Raw genomic sequence first — 22,372 nt, 5'->3', positions numbered from 1 at the left:
AGTAGGCTTTCGAGCCTATACAGCTTGGAGTAAGACAACATGCATGAAGAGGATGATGTGGACAAAATACTCATTTGCCTAATAATTCTGCACACACACGTACATAGACAACACATTTTCCAGTTACAATTAGTATTTTATTGGTTCAACAGTGCTGCCAGCGCCTGGCAGATAAATAAACAGTTCTGAGTTGACCTATTTACACCTTGTTCGGAGACAATACAAACAGTCTCTTATAGACATACATAGTGTTCTTTAGTGTATAACATATGTTGGGCTGGTATCTTTGTCCAAGCATACATGTATGGTCCCCCTTGAAAGATGTGGTGAGTGATTCAGTTTGTGTTTGTGGAAAAAAAGCCCTATAAAGTCTTGGTTTGTTTGCTTGTCATGTGTTCTTGTTACATGTGGTAATCATCAGATGGTGCAGCAGTCATATGCAGGGATATAAGCTCTGTGTGTTTTGTGTGTGTCTGCGCAAATACATGATCTGGAATGCACAACCTTTATGTACAGTAGATAAATTGAAGCCATCAATATAATAAGAAAAAGTGACATCTGCTGTGTTCAGTAGTCTCAGTTTCACACAAAGCAAAACCGATTTTTATACATTAAATATAACGTCTGATATTTAATCAAATTAGCCACGTTATGCATACTTGTTTTGCATTGCAGGATTCATTTGCTGGCATATGTAATTTCATTGGCGCTATTATCATGTTTCCATTTTTGTTAAACCTCTCAGTACACTTCTCACTTACAGTACAGCTGCGCACATCTACAGGCATGCTCACATGTATCAGACTCGTCTCATTCACTCTAAGCCACAAACAGAACATCTATACACACACACACACGCACACAGTGACCAGTTCATACGTCCATATGTTTACATTATCTCCATCCAGTACTCATATCTGGCGTGATTTTCTTCATTAAAAGTGTTTTAATGTTTCTAAATGCTCTTTCCTCAAGTTCCAAATGTTAAGAGACAAACCTTTCCGAATTACAAAACAAATCCATTGTTGTGATTTATTTATATACTATTTATAATCATTATTCTTTCATTTCACATTTTCCTGCATCTGCTCTCTATAGCCATGCTGATCTGCATAGGTAGCTCAAACAGGCAAAGTTGATGCTGATGAAAACGGCTTTTTCGTAACGGCTCTAGTTATCCTTGCAAAACACTTGAGGGCAGCAAGGCTGTCACCATTTTCTTTAGTTAACGTTAGCTGAAAAATCTTTTCAAAGCTCCTGTTTTAACAGCACCGACATTTTAAAACACTTTTTAACCACAGTCCATGTTTATCCTGCCTTTCAAGCACATGTCTTTATATGACCTCCACGTCTTCCCTTTCACTTTAGGAGCGATATGTCGTCAGCGAAGTCCCCGTGTGGGTGCAGGCAGCGGGCAAAGCGCCACTGGCACACCATGAGACACAGCGGCAGCATGAAGAGAGCGCAGATGCCCGCCATGATGTAGGCGATGGTCATAAGGGTGGACTCGTCCGTCTGGGGGATGTTGTAGCCGCAGTCCTCCAGGTCGACCCCGTGGAACGGACCCTCCACGGAAGCTGTGCGGAACTCATCGTGCACTAAAAAAACCAAAAAAACAAAACAGGATTGTATGTAGTCAAGAAACAGAACAATACTACCTACATTTCTTCTGCCTCCTTCTCTTTTCTCCCATTTTTTCTCTGTCATCCCTCCATCCCCTGCTCCTCACCATGGCAGGTGCTAACAGCAAATCCGATGCGTTTCTTCTCGCGGTCAAACACCACGTAGAAGCCTTCCATGATGACGGCGCCCATCACTGTGCCGGTGCTGGACTGGGACACAGCAAACTTGTAGCAGTCCTCCTGAGCAGAGGCCACGTCTTCCACTGGACGCAAGTATTGCTGCATACAAAAGAAAAAAAAAAAGTAGAGTCAGACACCCAGCATCAGGCATGCACAGCCCTTGTGTAATCACCATTACTTCATTCTTAAAATACACCATCATGTGAGATTTGCAAATCACTGCATGTTGTTGTTATTTACTCTTTACAAAACATCTCAGCTATTTTGTAACAGCGTTTGAGGACACGGTAAAGAAATTAAAACGATATTGTGCCTTCATTGCTAAAAGCGGGTCACCTGGCGTATTGTTAGGTGGTCGCTAGGCAACATGACAAAGTAATACATCATCCATAATTCAAAATTTTTGGATATAAATTAGATGTCATTGTCATGAAATTAAAACAATGCTATGCTTTTATAAGATGTTAGAGGTGCATAAATATTAAAAATACGGGCAACACCCAGCGCTACCCCTCAGCCTCCCAGTAGATGCACTGATGGTACCAACTACATTCTTGAGTTATCAGATTCAAAACACATCTTAGTATGTGATATAGATAAAAGCCTTCAGGGGCCTAAGATGTACCTGTATGTCAAGCCTGGTTGCTCAACTCCTGCATGTGTAGGAGGAATTCACAGGCAAAGAGACAGAGAGTTTGTGCATCATGCTCAGATATTGCAATGTCAGAGTGCTAGATGAAGCTAAACGAGAGATAGCAGCGATGTCTCCAGAAATCATGACAATGGTATAAAATGTAGAAAGCATTTTTTTTCTCCTGACATAAACAAAATCAATCTGCGGAAAGAAATGTCCGTGTAGAAAATAGTTCCCAAACCAAAGTGCTCACAACTGCTCACAACTAGATGGCAGTAACCAGACCGAAAAGCAGCGCACATTTCAGTACTTCCTGAGATGTCATACACTTCAGATTCTAGCCAATCATTTTACCTTTCCGAGGATAGTAGGCGGGCCCAGGTACGTACGTTCTTTTAGAGCAGAGCTACAGATTAAAAATGCCCAAGGCGAAGCGGTCAGAGGTCTGGCTGTACTTCACAGCAAAAGATGCAAACTCAGCAGCAACAAGTGCTTTAAGCTGATACTGTGATACTGTGCAAAGGAGGTAACACCTCAAATCTGATGAAACACCTGACACACAGAGCTTTTTTTAAAGCCGAGAAATGCACCGTATTTGATAGCTTGCTGCGAGACCTCACATCGAGCACATCTACTGCGGGTGTGGTGCCTGTTATCGGACCCGGAGTTAGCAACATCCCCCAAAAACCCGAAGAGTAGAGTCCTGGCCCCTAGCTCTGCCAGTGTAGCAGAAATGATGAGGATGATGATGCAGCAGCAGCCGTTCTTCTCTGCGTGAGTAGCTTAATGTTGTCCGTGTGTAATTTACGTTGAGTAGGCTAACCACGTTATTACATTAATGCATGTAAGGTGAACTAGCAAACACCGTCGTAGTTAGATGCGGCTGTCTTCTTGTTTGATGGCAGATACTCCCTTCACCCTGGCCAAAAAGGCTAAAATGACCAAAGAAAAAGTGGAAAACAGCTGAACATGAGAGGTTTTTGGACAAAGTTTGTGTTTTCCATTCTTTGAGCACCGGTTCGAGCACCGTTTAAGCACCGGCACCGTTTCAAAAGTACCAGTTTGGCACCGGTATCGGATAAAACCCAAACGACACCCATCCCTACTTACAACAAGGTTTGTGTTTTGAGTAACTTGGTTACTTTTTTTTATACAGAGACTAGAGAGCTCACTAAAATGCCCGTATCACCCTAATTTCTCATTGCACAGTTTTATTCTTAGAGCCTGTTAGAGTAGCTTTGCATAGTGGGAAATAATCCTTATTTATCTTGTACCGGGCCTTACTGAAGTGCCCCCAGCTGCCTGAAACAAGCTGTTTTAGCTTTATTTAAGTCAACCTCCTTTTCAGTGGCTGCCCCACAAAAGCTGACCATATGATTTTTTGGCTCATACAGTTTGACTGTACATACACTAACCTCACTAACCAGACTTGTTTAATATGAACATCCTGGCTATAACGCCACACTGGACTAGTAGCAGATATTGTTTGCTGATCAGTACTGAGCTATGACCTAGAATCAATGATGTAATTGCAAAGCTGTCCACTAGAGAGCGATCATATGTTTTCATATTTAAAGGATCTTATTCAGAACAAATAACAATCAGATTACAGAGGCAGATTTTTCCAGCTCAAGTGTTCCTGTATATGCAGTTGTTATAGCAAAGTCATTCACTGTATTATACCTGCTACAGACATTCAAACAGAGGGACACAAAGTAAAATAAATAAGCTTTTAATTTTTCTGACAGTATCAAGGTCACAACCCACTCAGATATTTATTGCAGTGAACTTTTCTTTGACATCTCAAATTCTATTAATCTCGTCACCATCAAGGTCTGTCTGAGCGGCTTCCAATTTATAAAAAAACAACAAAAAAAGGACGTTGAATTACTTTTAAAACCTTCAGAAAATATATTCAAAGGACATTCAAACGTGCTCTTTTCTTTTGTCACGGTTTCTAGTTGTGCTTTCATTCCATGAGGAGTGGAACTGCATATATTGGTGTGTTTGTTCTGACCACAGTTTTTGTACTGTGCAAAGTCCAAATGAAACTTAAAACTTTTCACTTACTGATGAATACACGGTGTCGAGACCTCATACAGTGTGCGGCATGCTAACTACATTCTTGCATAACTGCGTCTTGCACCAATGACGGAAATGAATAACATTTTTAAATGTAATCTTCTTATCAAAAGATCTTACAAAATAACATTTAATTTCACATCACCTGGAGAGAATTCAAGGTTGAGCAATACAGCTTTATGTCCCTGACCCTTCTAAAACTCCAGCTTTATAAAATTATACTCAGATCCAGAGCGAGACTGCTGTGACTACCTGCGGCAGGATGGAGATTCTGAAGGACTGGTTACGGACTTCGCTCATCAGGTAGAGGGAGATGACGGGGAAGATGTGCCAGGGCGTGGTGCCAGCCTGCCAGCACACCAGCTGCTCCCCGAGCCAGAACCCAGAGGGAAACTGCTCGGTCTGAAAAATCAGGGTCGGAAGGACATTAGTTGGTTCTCATAATCCACTCAGTACAAACCAGACGACCAGGGCGGTGATATAAACGTGATGGTACATTATAGTAGTACTGACTGAGGAGGCAGCTTCAATAGCTTTGACTGCAGCCTGGAACACTTTTCTAGGCAGTCGAAGGTTGGTAGTTCCACTGTCCACAATGCTCTTATCGTAGTTGTACTGTAGAAGACAGTGACACCGTCAGGCATATTTCAAATTTCTTACACATCCTTCATTAGTCTGTTTGTGTTTTTTTTAGCTTTTGTAGGAATCTACCTATCGAGCCTCACCTCTTTACAGTCCATGTTCAGGTCCTGTCCGTTTACCTCAATACGTACGATGATAACCTCATAGTACCACTCCCTGCGGATGGGTGTGTACCAAAGCTCTCCCACATAGAGTGATGGATCCACACCTCCAATGATCTGAAAGCAAGGGGAATAATAGAGTCCAATCCGGCCTAACACATGTGCACTAGTACCTACTCAACCCTGCTTGCCTTTGCTTGGTTTTTAGAGTTGTCCACTTATGCCCTGTCCAATCTGAGTCCATCTGAAAATGTGACGTCAGCAGACTGCATGTCACCAATTGGCTAGTCATTGGCGTCACTCGATGAACCATGAGAGCATCTTCTTCATGAAAATAAACCACCATTTTTGAAACCCGGCAACGAGGGCAATGGTTACATGAAAAACCCCACGTGGTACCTGAATCTGACAAACAGCCGTATACTGAGAAGCAGGTATACCATCGCCTCAACGTCCCCCACTGTTGTCTTGTGTTTGTGTTAGATACAAATGAAGTCACAGGAGTTTCGGGCGTGTTGCTATAACGACCCATGAGCATTAGGTGGTGCTCAATTGTAATGGAAAACGACCGAAACCAAGAAGACTCGAGTCGAGTCGAGTAGGTACGAGTGGAAAAGAGCTATAAGTGTTTCTCACCATGCTTCCGCCAACTGTAGCGCTGCCCAGGGAGTAGTTTTGTGTGAAGCCTGCACCACACAGCTGGAGAGAGAAGAGGTTGGGGACAGGAGTCTGGCGAACCAAAGAGTCAAAGAAAGGCTCCAATTTCTCATCAGGCTGGAGGGAAACAGAGACAAATAAGTCCAGAATAGAACCGGGAATCAGACCATAGCTACAGATTCAATACTATCATGATATAAATGGTATATCTATACAGCAATGATTATAAAGAATAATCATCTACCACACATGACATCATCTGTGTAACTGGACCCTAAAAAAGGAAAGATGCAAAAACTATGTGTTGACTGCACTGTGGTGCTAATGTACGTGTGTGTTCACTGTTTTCTCATTTTAATAAAGTTCAGTATTGTATTTTTTTAGGTAAACGTTTCAATAAAAATGTTAATATTTGGGACCTCTCTGTAAATAATGTTTGGGAGGATGCAATGAAATATATTGCCGGGTCAATATTTTGTCCCGTCCCAACCTGCTTTCAGTTTCTTAAATATCCTCCTCCTGACACATCAGCAGTTCTGCTGTCTAATCACATATTACTTTTCTGCAGATGTCAGTGTGGCAGTTATTATGCCAATAGGTGTAAGTGTGATACAGGATTCAAAGTCCGAGGTCTTTCCTTGGACTTTGAATCCACTTCCATGTTCTGTGGAAATTGTGCATGAAAATATGAACAAGTGAACCTAATTCAGACCACTGTCACAGCCCCAAATAATTACATACTCAAAACCCCAAAACACCTTACTGTCACGAATAAAATATACTTACTTTTTATTGTATCATAAAGTGGGCATTTATGCCGTATGTAATAAAACTACACTGATCTTTGACATCTGAGTAACAAAATCGAATCACAGGTTTAGGTTTAAATTGAAAGAACCAAATTTTTTCATCACCAGTTCAAATATTTCTTGATCTTTTGCTAGATTAGTAGCATCGCTTACCCACATCTGATACTGTGCCGCTTGACAGTTTGGTCACATGCTCTCACTAATTTCCACAAGAGCTAAATATAGATGTATGATGTGATAATAAAATCTATTTTGCATGTCCTCACATTCATTTGTTCTCCTTTATAATTTCATCACATGTCACTTTTAAGTAAGTGTATTAGCAGTCGAGACATAATCTAACTTCTAGCCCTAACTTTAATATGTTAGGCTGCTTTGGATAATGGCATTTGTAAGTGTCTTGTAAAGTTTGAATTGAGATTTTCTTTTCTCATATTTTGGAGAGACAGAGTGATTCTTACCCGGGCTATATCAGCATAGGCAAGCCCCAGGATTCCCTCCCAGTTAGATCCATTGATAAAGAAGCGATCCGACTGTGTGATTGCAGCAATATTGGCGCGCAGTGTGGCGTTGGGTCCATGCGGGACTGAGACTAGGTCGGTGCCCAGCTCTCCTTCCCAGCGTCCCTGTGTGTAGGGAACGTACACACTCCTACCCAGGTCGCGGTACGACGTGGAGCTGTTAATGAACAATGGGCAGGATTTGTTTTACTCTCCTCCAGCCTTCATAAAATGTTTCCGAACAACTTCTATATCTGACTGAGTCTCTACTCACAGCGATCGATGGTAGTATCTGCGCAGGAAAGGATGAGCAGCCGCCCCGACTGCAAAGTTACTGCTTCCAGTATCCACCAGGATATTCAACTGAATGCAGGAAAGCAGAGAGAGGGATTTATTAAACAAATACCACAAGCTTGTAAAACAATATTACGTTTGCTGTCTACAATCGATAACATCAATATTTTATAGATAGTTTAAGGTCTTACAGGCTGTTTTTGGCAAGTAATTAGCCTCATCTCTAACTGACTTTCATTTTTCACCTCAGGAATTTACTGTACACATCACTCTATTGTTGTAGTGTGTTGTGATGCTTCCTCTTGACCTGAATGTCCTTCTCTGTCCCCTCTCTGTCTCCACTCCAACCCTCCCCTCCTCTCAGGTTGCCCATTCTACTCCCCGTCTCCTCCTCTTCTGTCAGCATCTCTAATGCAAGTATCGTATTTTGCGTAGTCGGTCAAAACAGTTAGTAAAAGTATGAATGGAGCACCGCAGCAGACAGCGAGGAGAGGAGAAATAAGCCACGTCTGCCTCATGTTAATTATGTATAATACTACACGATCATTTACAACTATGCATGACTGTGTACCCCATGTTGCACAGCACCATTTCTGACTGCATTTTATTGATAAATGAGAAATTCAGAGAAAGACCGAGACTTCAGCTGAGAGCAGAGACAGAGTGGCACAGAGAAACCCAAACAGATGAACACACAGGCAGACACTGAACCAACAGCAAGCTGTTCAATAATGGATTGGCTCTTTAAATATCCAGAGAAGTGCTGGAGTCTCAAGGGCCAGCACTGAAAGCCCAGAATAAATCCTGACTGTCTATCTTACCAACAAACACACACATACACACACACACAGAGACATACATATGTTCACATCACTGATATCCACCTGTACTTTCCCCAAAAACACGGTCAGCCATATTTCTGTACGCACCCTGTCCTCCTTTCTTGGAAAGAAATTTGCTGACTACACTTTATAGGTCTGAATCTTTCACACACGCATCCTGAGTCACCGAGATGTGCGCGGGGCCACACACACAAGGATCCCAAATGCCGAAAGCCACTGCATCCTGACACACTGAGACCTCATGCCTCTCCCTGCACTCTCTCTATCTGTCTTCCTGTCCTCTCTGGCAGAGTGCCTGTCTGTTCCATCCATTATACACCCTTCCCCCTTCACTATGGAGGAGAAATCATTTAGCAGTTACGAGAACAGAATGCAACCTACATTCTGTTTTTGAAAGTTACTGTAAATGGATCAGGGTCATTTCCGCAACATTACTTCTAATAAATAAATGTAAAGTGTCTCCTTCGTGTCTCTGTATGTGCTCATTAAAATTCAAGACCATTTGGCCAACGCTGACCAAATGATTCATCTAGTGCTCTGAGTTATAGTGCCACTCTTAATCTCTAACACATACATATCTACATCCAAAGGTTTATATACTCTATAGTTTACTTCTTGAAGTTGGCTCTGAGGATCTCCAGGGGTGTGTGACTGACAGTCAAAACAAAACAAATAAACTTGTTATGAATAATTTTTGTTTTAATAACTACCAAAATGCAATTAAAAATGCATTTTGTACGCATTATTCACATACACATTATTATTGGCCCGGTAGCAATTCTGACATGACTGTCACCAGGGATGTCACCAGAACACATACCTGTGGTACCTTTCCATACCAAAATTCTGAGAACTTTTTTCAGTACCACAGGTACCGTAGCCAGCATTTGTAATGAATAGGAGAAAAAGTTTTGCTACTTGGATAATTGATACTAAATACTACAATCAGATTAGATACTCATTTGCAACAGTAGCATCTTCCTCTCCTCTAGCTGAGAAACAACTGCAGCTCTGCAGACCAGCACAATGCCCCTCCCCTCACTAGCAGCTGAACGTGTGAACAGCAGCACAACAAACTTTGATGAAGCATCTTAAAGATTATCACCAGAGATCAGTAAAGCATATGTTTCTTTAATACTAAAGTACTGAACAATTACCATAAATGTTAACCTGACTGGTGCACGTTAGCCATTTAACTATTAGCCACATAACCCACATTAGTTGTCCAATAACAAGGTTATTATAGTGAACTAAAACTAAACTAGTTAAAAGTAGATCTTAAAACACATTTCAGTCAACTAAAATAAAAATAAAAAGCAAAAAGTAATTTAACTGAAACAATTTTGTGAACTTGTAAAATTAATAAAAATAAAGAATAAAAAATATAGAGGCAGTATCTTAAGTTTTCGTATTTGTTAGTAAAAATGTTCTTACAACTTGCCTGATCAGTCATTGATGGATGAGACTCTGGATGTCTAAAAGACTGAGAAACAACTGCCTTCAAAAGGTTTTGCATTTCTATTGTATACTGTATATACTATATTATATGACCTACACTGATTTTCCTAAATCTTGCATCTGCCATATGCCCTCCACATTTTAATCATTTTAAAAGATTAAAACTAATTAAACTAGATTAAACATTTTCAAACAATAAAAACTGAAATAAGACAAACCTCTTTGAAAACTGACTGAAAGTAAACAGAATTTTTTTTAAAAAATGAGTAAAAATGAAAAAAAAATCTAATTACTAAATAAAAAATTATAACGATAAAACTCAGCCCTGAAGGTAGGCAGCAAATGTTTTCCCCATCTCTAATACTGTTAATAGACGGTGTTAAGATTACAGGATAACAGCTATTTGAAAGTCTTATGGTTCAAGTCCCTGACTTAAGTTGAGACAAGTCCACTAGCTGCCACAAATATCAGCAATGAAAATATGGTACCAAGTCACCAGAAGGAAATTAACAGGGAATTTTTCCCTTTGTGGCATCCAAAATGATAACACACATATATATAGTCATTTCCTGGGTATCGGAAACAAGTTCGAAATTCAATTAGCATGACAGATAGTTAATCTGAACTCTTTCAGACCATCTTTGTGTTGCTTTGATGGCTTTTGGAACACACACATATGCTCTGTTTTTAAAAACTTAACTTTTGGCAAATGAAAATAATTAAGGATTTTCCTGGTTCTTGAATCATCAAATCATGTATTATATGTTGCAGAAATGTGTGGCACTTTGTTCCGTGTATAACCTTGCAAACAGAACTTAGCACTGCTACCAGCATTGGTTTCTTTCATGCTAGCATCCACTGCTTGGGCTGTAGATTGCAACTTGTACAATTTATTGGTGCAGCTTTCTAGGATTTGCTGATAAATTTAGCACTTAGGATAATCAGATGTCAATACTCCTCCTGAGTTAGCGGGTTCCAGAAAACAGGATTTATTTTTGGTTCTTAGGGAGATAGATAATCATTCAGGTACCACCAGCAAAGCCAAACATTTTTTTTGTGTGTGCTTAAAAACACAACAGTTCATGGAGCCTGGTCAGTGTTCTGTGTATGCCTTATTTGACGAGTCACAAATACACAACAGTGGCTGTACAGATTAAAAGTTTAAAGTTTTAGCACATGTTTACATTTAGTGCAACCATCTTGGATTGTTGGGTACGTTCCACAAAACATTTACAACTAGGAACTCAAAATCTCTGAATTCCAACCTGTTCAGGATTGCAGCATTAATGCTATGTTACTAATGTACCTAAATATGATCTGTGCAGATGTTTCCAAAGAGCTGAAGTTGTGTTTGAGCTTAACAAAGTTCATTCTGTTCTGGATGTAGTTTGTACTTTCCCATCGGACTCATCCATTTGTGCAATAAAAATAATGTTTATATCCAAGCTGCAGACTCCGCCATGATCGTCTGCCAGAGAGTGATTAACTGTATTTGCCAAAAAACAACTGTCGGTATTTAACCGTTAATAGATGACTTATTGGCTTATAATCTCTTAAACATATGTCAAACATATCTCTCGTGAGTGATGTCTCAATATTCCAAGTATCAACAAGGATTTTCCCACATTTTAATCAAAGTGTGATGACAGTTTTTAGGTTCTTTCCAAATGTTCCCAGACCTGTATGTACAGTGGGGCAAAAAGTATTTAGTCAGCCACCGATTGTGCAAGTTCCCCCACTTAAAATGATGACAGAGGTCAGTAATTTGCACCAGAGGTACACTTCAACTGTGAGAGACAGAATGTGGAAAAAAAAATCCATGAATTCACATGGTAGGATTTGTAAAGAATTTATTCGTAAATCAGGGTGGAAAATAAGTATTTGGTCACCTCAAACAAGGAAAATCTCTGGCTCTCACAGACCTGTAACGTCTTCTGTAAGAAGCTTTTCTGTCCCCCACTCGTTACCTGTATGAATGGCACCTGTTTGAACTCATCATCTGTATAAAAGACACCTGTCCACAGCCTCAAACAGTCAGACTCCAAACTCCGCCATGGCCAAGACCAAAGAGCTTTCGAAGGACACCAGGAAAAGTATTGTAGACCTGCACCAGACTGGGAAGAGTGAATCTACAATAGGCAAGCAGCTTGGTGTGAAAAAATCAACTGTGGGAGCAATCATCAGAAAATGGAAGACATACAAGACCACTGATAATCTCCCTCGATCTGGGGCTCCACGCAAGATCTCATCCCGTGGGGTCAAAATGATCATGAGAACGGTGAGCAAAGATCCCAGAACCACACGGGGGGACCTGGTGAATGACCTGCAGAGAGCTGGGACCAAAGTAACAAAGGTCACCATCAGTAACACACTACAACGGCAGGGAATCAAATCCCGCAGTGCCAGACGTGTTCCGCTGCTGAAGCCAGTGCATGTCCAGGCCCGTCTGAAGTTTGCCAGAGAGCACATGGATGATACAGCAGAGGATTGGGAGAATGTCATGTGGTCAGATGAAACCAAAGTAGAACTTTTTGGTATAAACTCAACTCGTCGTGTTTGGAGGAAGAAGAATACTGAGTTGCATCCCAAGAACACCATACCTACTGTGAAGCATGGGGGTGGAAACATCATGCTATGGGGCTGTTTTTCTGCCAAGGGGACAGGACGACTGATCCGTGTTAAGGACAGAATGAATGGGGCCATGTATCGTGAGATTTTGAGCCAAAACCTCCTTCCATCAGTGAGAACTTTGAAGATGAAACGAGGCTGGGTCTTCCAACATGACAATGATCCAAAACACACCGCCCGGGCAACAAAGGAGTGGCTCCGTAAGAAGCATTTGAAAGTCCTGGAGTGGCCTAGCCAGTCTCCAGACCTCAACCCCATAGAAAATCTGTGGCGGGAGTTGAAAGTCCGTGTTGCTCGGCGACAGCCCCAAAACATCACTGCTCTCGAGAAGATCTGCATGGAGGAATGGGCCAAAATACCAGCTACTGTGTGTGCAAACCTGGTAAAGACCTATAGTAAACGTTTGACCTCTGTTATTGCCAACAAAGGTTATGTTACAAAGTATTGAGTTGTATTTTTGTTATTGACCAAATACTTATTTTCCACCCTGATTTACGAATAAATTCTTTACAAATCCTACCATGTGGATTCATGGATTTTTTTTTCACATTCTGTCTCTCACAGTTGAAGTGTACCTCTGGTGCAAATTACTGACCTCTGTCATCATTTTAGGTGGGGGAACTTGCACAATCGGTGGCTGACTAAATACTTTTTTGCCCCACTGTAAAAGATTAAAGCAGCTACTATGAAGTCACCCACTGAGGCTTCATAACAAGACTTTTCCGTGTGTTTTTCCATCCCAGTGCTTTTAAACCAGAAGGGAAGAGAAAATGGCGAAAATGACTGTGAAGCTGAAGACACCAAACATCCCTGACATACCTTGATAATTTTGTTTTCTAATAACAATCATTTTACAAAATTAACTTAATATTTTACTCATTAAGACATTACACTAGTGACTGAGCCGATAAACTCATCAGTGTTTTCTGATGTTGCAGAGCAAGAGAGACAAGGATCCCCACAGACTACACAGCTGGATGTCAAGTTTGCAACCAGAGGAGTCGCCCCCTGGTGACCACTAAAAACATTGCAGATTTAAAGTAAGTCTTCCCTGGGTTCACTTTTCAGACTCAGAGCTACGTCCACACCACACAGATGAAAAAATCTTTGAGAATTAGAAGCTTTATCTATCTTAAAAATTCCTAAAGTTAGTTAAAACACATTTTTATTTCATACCACAGAGAAATAAAGGCAGGAGAAAGAAAAATGGTGGCTACAGTTTTGACGAGCTTTCAACAAAATTGGATTTTGCCCTTAAGTGAATTCATATTGATTATCCTCAGGTCAGGGGCCATCGAGCTGGTAGTTACCAGGGTGACAGTGATTTTTTTTGGCATGATCAGGCTCAAAAGTAAAAAGACACCCTTTTGACTCATAAAGAATTTATGATAGATAACAAACTAGAAGACTGGCTTTTTAGTTAAAGTTATTTATATTACAGAAATGAAAGTAAATAAAAGTGTTCTGTGCGTGGTTACCTCACTGAGCTTCTAACACCTCTAAATTTTGGATGCTCTTTCTTACTTCCACGGCTACATATCAAAGGTCACTGTTTTTGTTTTCTTTCTATTTTTTAGAAGGTTATGTCTGCAACACAAAGATTCAGAAAATGCCAACAAACAGTCTCTGACACATTCCTCAAATTACAATCAATATATTTTTTTGAAGACAGATTTCCTGCACGGCTTCCTATATTTCACTTAACGTCAGACTTTGGCTTCCTGCGCTGAAAGATTAGAATAATGAATAAATAACAATCACTCCAGCCACCAACACACAGTGTTGCCTGTCAGTGCTGACTGGCCTCTGCTGCCGGGGACTGATCTGCAGCAGACAGATCTCCTTCTCACCCTCTGGCTCTCTCACTGACACAGGAAGAATCAGTGGCAAAGTGACACCTCCGCTTAGCACCTTCGGCCTTCCATCTCCCACACCATCTCATTGCTTTTGTTTCCTGAAAGCTGCCTGTCTGACTTCCACGTCCTCCCTCTGTAACACACACACACTTGTTTCTCCTTCCTTCTTCCACTCTCAAACTCCCACTTTCTTCTCTTTGACCCTTGCCCCTCTGTTTATGTTCTTCTGTCCCTGTCACCCCACTCCATCTTTCCCTTTTTCCTCCTTCTCTTTTGGCAGATCCTCTCATTCCATCTCTCCCTCCGTGCTCGCCCTTTGTGTGCCAGCCTGTACACCGCAGCTGCACCCAGCTGGCAGTCCTCACTCTGCAGAATTAATGGTTCCATTATCTGCCCGTATCATTCAGTCCTTTCTCACACTTTCACAGGGATTCACACATGTACTCTAACAAAGACTATATATATGAGCATATATGCTGACACACTGATGCAACACTAAGGTGACTGTGTAATACAGATAACATCACAGGGTATGTCTTGTGCCAATTGATAACCCTGGATCCAATGATAATTTCAAGCTGGTTTTGCCTGATAGGTCTGAGTATTCTTAAAGAAGGATGTTTTAAGGATAAGATATTGATTTTTTGGGTGTGCCTGGTGTTAATTACATTGATTTTCTTACAGTGGGTGTGTGTTCATTGGTTAAAAAAGTGATGAGATACACACTGAGGAGTCAGGGGACATCAAATCAATTACTCTTTGTGAATGAAACCTCTACCTTTTGCGGAGGAGAACCCACGGCCATCTCCACGTAGTATCCCTGGCCAGACTTCCCACGCAGGTTATCAATCATGTCCACGAAGCTGATACCGCCCGCTGGCGCTCCTCTCCGCCTGCGCGCAGGGCTCCTGCTCGCGGAGGCGGCAGGTGGCAGCGGCGGTGGTTGTTCGCCGCGAGCACCTTGCCGCAGTGGCACGCGGATGGCTAGAGACAGGCCCGAGGAGTTGGGGGCGGTTTGACCGCTGCTGAGCAGACATAAAGTCGTCCATATAAATATACCCGTTAACCAGCGAGGCTGTAACGTGTCCATGGTGAAACCGGGTAAAAGTTTTGATTTTGTCGTGTTCAAGTCTGACTTAACGACACTCGCTTCAGTTTGACATCCAGTCCGCAGCAACCCAGGGGGAGAGCTCAGGTGGTGAGGATGCTAAGATGACGGCTAAAAGCATGATGGCAGTTAAACCACAAACACGAAGAGACGAGGTCACTCTGCGTTCACTCCTGTTTTCTTCATGTTAAATGACACGTCGAGGGGGGGATACTCATGCTACAACAACTAGCATGAGTAATAAATCAAATAGCATAAAATAAGAAATAATAATAAATCGCCCTCACAGCTGATCCAGGCAATCCTCGGTGTCACCGACGCGTAAATTACAGTCTGTGCCTCCGTGAGCCAACAAACTGCAGGCCTGCGTAGTTCCGTCCGCGCATCTTCGTGTCAAACGACATTCACCGCTGACAGGCAGGGCGGTCGGCAGGCTGCCATAATCCGCATCCTTCCCCCTGCCCGACACGTTCTCTCTGTTCTCCGCCTTCAAGTCTTTCACCTCCTCCTCCTCCTCCTCCATCTACCCCTCTGCATCCATCAGAGCTGCAAGAGCGCGAGCATCACCTCCGTCAAGTTAGCTTACATAACCACACAATTTCCTCTAATACTTTTCAAAATAAAACAATTTACACCGATTACGCCTGCATAATCAAAAAAGCATGAAAGGCCCACATTTTTACCCCAATGGGTTCTAAAATTAGACGGCACTGATTATTTGCAGCTCTACACATTGACGGTAACACATCACGTGTCAAACCACTGCAGAAGGCTTGGAGTATACGGCTTTCTTAAAGAGGATTTAACTTAAAACAAGGTTGTTGAAAAGGAACTGCCTGGTTTACAGTACTTTCTTTATAATTCCTTAGTTTTCAGTTTTACAACAGAAAAGGTTACACTTGGTTCCATTTAAATTAAATCGCTCTTGTTTCCTCGACATTTCTTTCTGTATAGCCTGTAATGCTTTCATATGGTCTTTTATTCTGAAGCCGCGGTATTGTAGGTCTCGCAGGTTGTTTGGAAACTGTCCCTAAGAAACATTGCATCCTGGGGAATGTAGTTTTCACCAGCACTCCCTTGCAAATCACGAGGCATCAGTTCCAATATCAGAAACACACCAAACATTCATACAAAACTTCAGGGTGCTGTTTTATTATCTCAGACAACAAACAGATGCATTACAAACGTTGCACACGATTTTATAAATATTGCTATGGAGACGAACTATAACTGCATAGATAACATAACGCTATAACTGTATAACTGCGGCGTTAACACACTTAACTACTATGTCCTTGAAGTGCTTGAATGGTATTATTCACAGTGTTTGTCATAATTCATGTAGACATTGGATTTTATGTTACACTTAATAATAATTCAAATTAATGATTATAAGTATCCATTAGGCATTATTTTGTAAAATAGTTACTAAAAATGACAATGAACACAGTGTGAAGTTATCACATAATATTATATAACAGGAGGGTCATTTTTCATTTAAAACACTTCTTTTGAACCTTGACAGATTGGCGGTCTCATGATGACCCTGCACGGTCCCAGAAGGAGGGGAGATGGAGGCAGGAGGCAGGTGCTAAAAAACTGCTCCCACCTTTCCTCTCCGTGCCTCCCATGGAGTCTTTACTGTGATGAAACAGTTCACACTGCTCCATCATCAGCGGGTCCAGGCCCTCCTGCCCTGAAGATGGAGAAGAAAAATCTTTAGAAAGGTACTGAAGAACATTTAGACCAAATCTGCTGTCTAATAAATATAAATCATTTGCCAAAAGCTTATTTAAATAATTTGGTTGTTCCTATCCAGTTTTAAAACACTGCAGGACTGGTGGGCAAATAAAGCACCAAACAGGCTGCGTTTTTACAGTCTTTTCCTTAAATAATCCTTCTCAGTACAGTTTCATTAAGTAGGTTGAATTCAAACAGGTATCCACTAGTTAAAATTTCTTTATTCCATGAGCTAAAAAGACTTTAACCGCTCTGTTTAACCACATATAACTCTGTTTTAAAAAAATGCAAAAGATACTGACTGGTTGAAGTCTTTGATTCACAGTTTATTTGCTCTCCAGATTTGTCGATTTGAGATTCTGCTCTGCCCTCTGGTGGACACCACACTGCTAGAGGACTGGGATTACCCGGCCTACACACAAACACACACAAGAAACCATAGTGAGAAAGAGGAGAGGTAAGTGTTCACCTTAACCTCACACACAAATTAAATACATGGCAGGCAAAGGTGTTCATCCCGGACATGTATAACCTGTCATCTATGAACGTCAGTTCTTTGCATACAAAGGTCAGAGATTAGCTATCATCAAGACTTTCGCCTTATCACTATTTAACGGGTGATAAAAGTGATAAAGAAACAGTGTCATCATGTCGTGATTTCTTCTGGTCTATGGTCTAGGGACAGATATGTTTATTAAATTAGGTGAAGTGCAGGGAAAGTGTGACACTCACCAAGCCTGGGGGTCTGTAGTCCTGAAGCCTTTAGCAAATGGGTTGCTTGCAATTTTTAACTGAGTGATCTAAGAGGAGAGGTTAAAATAAATGGCATGAAAAGCAAAGAATCGCTTAATGCACACAAAAAAAATAATCAAAAATCAAACAGATAAAAACATTGTAATGTCATAATTTTTTTTAGCTTGCATCATGGTTCACTCAGTTCCGTACCCTGTGGTTTTGATAAGCAGTTACAGCCATGAAGCGTGTCTCAGGGAACGAGAAAGAGCAGAAGTTCTTGTATGCATTCAAGTGGCTGTTCGGCGTTGGATCTACATACACCACATGGAAGCGCGGTAGATAGCAATGCATGGAGTTCAGTATCATCTGGAAGTGGGGGGACATGAGAAAACACAAATAGCTTAGTACTTATTGTTGCACACTGCTATGATCTCTTTTTCTGGCCTTCAAAGTCTGCTCCATTGGAATCTTTTAGTGAAGCTTTGCATGATTCACAATTCAAAATAATCCTTACTACAGCTCCTCAGTTAATGTTCTGTGCGAAAAAGCCCGTTTAGCATCATAGCCCCTCATTTAAGACATTCACTAACATGTCCGTTGTCATCCAGCAGGTTGTTGGTGAGCTTTAGGCTGTCGAAGGACACAGTCTGCTTCATCCACTGGGCTCCACGGGCAGGTGAGTCTGGGTGGAAATGCATCCTGCTTGGGGCTGCGACATCTGCTCTTCCCGCCACTAACCAGGATGAGCTGTGGAATGCATATCTGACACAAACACACACACACACACACACAAAAGTGTAAAATGTTCAAAGCAGGACTTACAGAGCAACGATGCTTGCAGAATTGTATTTGTGCAAATAACACAACTGTTAAACATCACAAATACACTAAACACAGTTATGCAGGTTGTGTTTCTGACCTGTATCTTTTGCTGTCGACAGGGATAAAATCCATGAGAAGAACATATTCGGCAGAGGGATCCATCCCAGAGATCCGTACCTGGAATGTCGGAAACATCCGCCTGCAAGTTAACAAACAGATTCTAGTGAGAGGTAGTGCAGGAAGACAAATAGGAAACATACAAGATATGATGTTTAGTAGGAGTATGCATAAATGTGAGGATTCTCATCACCTTCCTGCTTTGGTAACAATCATCTCTGTGCCCAGCTGGTCAAACTGCTGCCAAAGTGCCTGCATCTCCAGCTGAACTCTGACCCCACTGATCTGGGGGCACTTTGTGCTCGACAGTGACCCTTCGTCTGCGCAGCAGGGTAGAGACAGATCGCAGCTCTGAGACAGCTGAAGACCTGAGGAGAAGAGAGAATACAATTCTGTTCGTATTTGTTGGAACAGATTCTGCCCATGAGCTTTGATGCGATAAGTTGGAGTGCGAAACACTTACCATTCATAATTTCAACACCTCTTACTGATAACATAGATGGAGGTGCTATTTTGTTTTTTCCAGTCTTTTCATCCAGATCTAGTCAACACATTCACCCACAGTTTTGCAAAGCAACATGGGACTGAAAAGAACAATTTGTATTCCAGTTTTCAGGTGCTGCAGTAGATGTACATCCAGGTCTGTGGAGTGTCTGGTTGCAGTGAGAAACAAGCTGGTTTTATACACCATGAGGCTCTCACTGGGGACTTCCATGGTGGACTCATCCATTACAATATTCACGGTGCCATTGACACACACTAATCACAGATGCACTCACTTGCCGCCCTGAGAACAGTTAAGGCAAAAATGTGCGCGTGCACACACACACATGTAGAACTCTCTGCTCTATTACCTATTGTTTCTTATGGCCTGGAGCAATAAGTGAAGCTCGTCCTAACCAACCTTTAGCACATTAATAACACCCTAATCGGTCCAGTGTTACAGGGTGCAGACAGATGAGGACATCATCGAGCTGCTTTTTATTATTCAGAGTATTTTCTGGGAGCAGATTTTCAACACCTTACTAATTAGCGAACCGGTTACTCCTTAACACTGACCAAGGTATACATTTCTGAGGCTGGTTAGAAGCAAGACTCTGGCATGTTTAAACATCATCTCTTGTCAAGGATCCACTGATGAATGTTGTTGTTGTTTTTTTAGATTTTGGAGAAAGTTCACAGTGTTGTTGTGCAAATCATCTTGGGTTGCATGATGACCAGACAACTACTGTTCATATAAGAACTCTATGCGTGTGTGTGTGTGTGTGTGTGTGTGTGTGTGTGTGTGTAGCTCAATGGGACAGTGTTGAAGGGATCCAGCCTGGAGGGTAGCAGCACACAGCAGAAAGAATGCTTTTCTCCAATAAAGCACAAGACGTAAGTTGTCAATAGACCGGTCACTGTGTGATCAAGTCATTAATCACAGCTTTTGGTGTTCACAAACAGAAATGTCTCATGTGCTATCGTACACCATTCCTAAGTACAACTGATTGTATTAATATTCTTCTCTAGCAGACCTTTCTGATCAATGATGACCTCTTAAAATGCTGTGTGTGTCTGTGTGACATAACCTTAGGGGTTCACTGAGGTCTTAAACACTCTAATGAATCTGAATATGAGCATTGATAACCCTAAAAAAGGCGTAGATGTTCAATGCTACTGTTGGGGAATTCTAGGATGAGGAAAAGTTTTACATATCATATAGGAGAGAAAAATCATTTCAGAGTAGTATAAACAGTCAGATGTTTATTGAGCTGTAATTCATCAAAGCACACTTTTCGTCAGACAAGCGTCATTACACAGGAGTTTGAGCACGTGCAATAATTCACATATGATTGCTACACAAAAAGTTGGGCACAGAATGTGAAGAATAGAGCAATTATGTGCTGAGTATCTACACGTCTGTGTGTTTGGGAGCTTGTGCTTGATCATGTATGCATGAAGTAAGCTGGGGAAGAGAGAGTCCTGCCGTTTCATTCATCAGCAAGGCTACATTTTAGGGAAGTGGTCTGTTTGTGAAGAAAGAAGGAATCGAGAGAAATTTGGAATGGATCTAGACATGATAGGAAAGGGAGGTTAGTTATAGGAACAGGGTAGGGAGGATTTAGCTCTTGAAGGTTTCGGAAACGATTGCAAAGATTTGCTGGAGCTTTGCCTTGATGTCTTCGGTCAGAGGATGAATCTTCTCCTTCAGGGCAGTAAGGTCTTCAGCTTTGACATTTTGTGCCCGGCCGTAGGCCTGTTTCAGCTGCTCCTTGTATTCTTCAACATAGGGAGCCAACATTGCCCTTGCTTGTTCCACGTGTGTAGCAACCCTGGCACGAATACTCTCTACAATGGGTATCAACGCAGACTTGGTCTCTTCCACATTGGTGTGAATCTTCTCACGCAGCTCAGTCATAACGGGCTCCAGCTTTGTCTTCAGTTCTTCCATTTCAGCTGTGTGCTTGGCATGGTACTCTCTGACGATGGGCTCGAGCTGGCTGCGGTATTCCGCCATGTGTCTCTCAATGACTTCCCTCAGTTGAGCACGTTTGGGTTCCAGCTCGACTCTCAGGGCCTCAATATCAGTCACAATGCTGTTACGTAAGTCAGCAGTGGCTTCAGAGACTGTGGTAAAGACGCTGTCGGTCACAGGAGAAACGGAAGCCTGCAGAGTCTTGATCTGAGTGTGCAGGCCCTCCAGGCGCTGAGCCAGGGTGTTCCTGAGAGAGAACAGAGATAGGAAAGCAAAGCCATTTTAGTTAAGCTAAGTGTACACACCAAATGTCGACTGCAAAGTGTAAAAACTGACTAAGGCAGGAAGTTAAACGAACCCCTGGCAATGCATGGACCAATTACAAAAAAGTGCGGCTGATGGACAAGAATGAGAATCTTTACTTGAGCTCTTGGTATGGAGTGTCATCAAGCTGGTCCAGGGCTTTGATGGCACCGTCCTTCGCCTGAGTCAGGTAAACATCCACAGCGGACCGGATTTGGTCCAGCTGGGAAGGTGCATCAGCCTGCAGGGAGGCAGCCTGAGAGCCTTTGGCAAGCGAAGAGGGAAAAACTTTTAAAGGGTAAAGTGGACCTGCTAAAGTTCCACCTGCATTTTAAATGATTTCCCTCAGGTTGGAAAGGGTGCGTTCAGTACTCACCGACAGCCAGGAGAAGAGTGAGAGCTAGAGCCACAAATTTCATGGTGATGGTCTAGAGCAGAAAAGCAGTTAATGATTAGGAAATGAACATCCAACTGAATAGTGGGAATTCATTAATCCAACAGAGCTTGAATCCTGTGCCTAAAGCAGACTCATTAGTCTTAGAAGTAAGAATGTCTTAACAGCCCAGCACATTGCTGAATTAGCCTGAATGAGTTTGCACTAAATGTATAGCAAGCTATTAAAGGAACTTGTAATCTGAGTAGATTACAGAGGATGATTAAGGAGATCAGACCTAAGCTGCTACATAATCCTGTTTCAGCTTTTGCTGTAAAACACGGTCATAGAATTAGCAGGAGACGCTCTTGGTGGAGAAGCACTGCTGCAAAATTACCTCAGGCTAAAGAG

General features: G+C 41.8%; 3 protein-coding genes across 3 annotated transcripts; all 3 read right to left on the bottom strand.

Moving 5' to 3' along the window:
- Window positions 1-115: 115 nt before the first annotated feature.
- bace1 (beta-secretase 1) lies at window positions 116-16,009 on the bottom strand. The gene is made up of 9 exons (XM_005942427.2): window positions 15,084-16,009; window positions 7,502-7,590; window positions 7,189-7,405; window positions 5,898-6,035; window positions 5,244-5,378; window positions 5,032-5,133; window positions 4,771-4,920; window positions 1,730-1,901; window positions 116-1,598 (listed from the first exon to the last, which is right to left on the bottom strand). The coding sequence occupies exons 1-9, from the start codon at window positions 15,393-15,395 to the stop codon at window positions 1,360-1,362; spliced, it is 1,554 nt and encodes a 517-aa protein (XP_005942489.1). The 5' UTR covers window positions 15,396-16,009; the 3' UTR covers window positions 116-1,359.
- A 548-nt stretch (window positions 16,010-16,557) lies between these two features.
- On the bottom strand, window positions 16,558-19,542 carry LOC102290670 (T-box transcription factor 10). The gene is made up of 8 exons (XM_042227844.1): window positions 19,530-19,542; window positions 19,021-19,285; window positions 18,808-18,909; window positions 18,479-18,650; window positions 18,099-18,254; window positions 17,886-17,953; window positions 17,456-17,565; window positions 16,558-17,109 (listed from the first exon to the last, which is right to left on the bottom strand). The coding sequence occupies exons 1-8, from the start codon at window positions 19,540-19,542 to the stop codon at window positions 16,949-16,951; spliced, it is 1,047 nt and encodes a 348-aa protein (XP_042083778.1). The 3' UTR covers window positions 16,558-16,948.
- Window positions 19,543-20,553: 1,011 nt separating this feature from the next.
- On the bottom strand, window positions 20,554-22,071 carry apoa1b (apolipoprotein A-Ib). Its single transcript, XM_005942428.2, has 3 exons — window positions 21,965-22,071; window positions 21,708-21,852; window positions 20,554-21,532 (listed from the first exon to the last, which is right to left on the bottom strand). Exons 1-3 carry the CDS (start codon window positions 22,005-22,007, stop codon window positions 20,932-20,934), a joined length of 789 nt encoding a protein of 262 aa, XP_005942490.1. The 5' UTR covers window positions 22,008-22,071; the 3' UTR covers window positions 20,554-20,931.
- Window positions 22,072-22,372: the final 301 nt, after the last annotated feature.

The sequence above is a fragment of the Haplochromis burtoni genome, unplaced genomic scaffold (genome assembly GCF_018398535.1).
Source record: "Haplochromis burtoni strain Fernald_Lab_line unplaced genomic scaffold, NCSU_Asbu1 Contig_284, whole genome shotgun sequence".
Classification (NCBI taxonomy): Eukaryota; Metazoa; Chordata; class Actinopteri; order Cichliformes; family Cichlidae; genus Haplochromis; species Haplochromis burtoni.
Note: the sequence above shows the minus strand (reverse complement) of the source record. Positions and strands in the feature narration are given on the sequence as shown.

Excerpts from the sequence above, each read along its gene's own strand:
- apoa1b (XM_005942428.2), bottom strand. The coding sequence starts at position 22,007 with ATGAAATTTGTGGCTCTAGCTCTCACTCTTCTCCTGGCTGTCG. Across the intron at positions 21,853-21,964 it reads CACTCTTCTCCTGGCTGTCG|GCTCTCAGGCTGCCTCCCTG; the intron begins GTGAGTACTGAA and ends CGCTTGCCAAAG. Across the intron at positions 21,533-21,707 it reads ACTCCATACCAAGAGCTCAA|GAACACCCTGGCTCAGCGCC; the intron begins GTAAAGATTCTC and ends GTTCTCTCTCAG.
- bace1 (XM_005942427.2), bottom strand. The coding sequence starts at position 15,395 with ATGGACACGTTACAGCCTCGCTGGTTAACGGGTATATTTATATGGACG. Across the intron at positions 5,134-5,243 it reads TGAACATGGACTGTAAAGAG|TACAACTACGATAAGAGCAT; the intron begins GTGAGGCTCGAT and ends TGTCTTCTACAG. Across the intron at positions 1,599-1,729 it reads TGCTGTTAGCACCTGCCATG|TGCACGATGAGTTCCGCACA; the intron begins GTGAGGAGCAGG and ends TGGTTTTTTTAG.
- LOC102290670 (XM_042227844.1), bottom strand. Across the intron at positions 18,910-19,020 it reads ATTGTTACCAAAGCAGGAAG|GCGGATGTTTCCGACATTCC; the intron begins GTGATGAGAATC and ends GTTAACTTGCAG. Across the intron at positions 17,954-18,098 it reads CTGCTTATCAAAACCACAGG|ATCACTCAGTTAAAAATTGC; the intron begins GTACGGAACTGA and ends CTCTCCTCTTAG.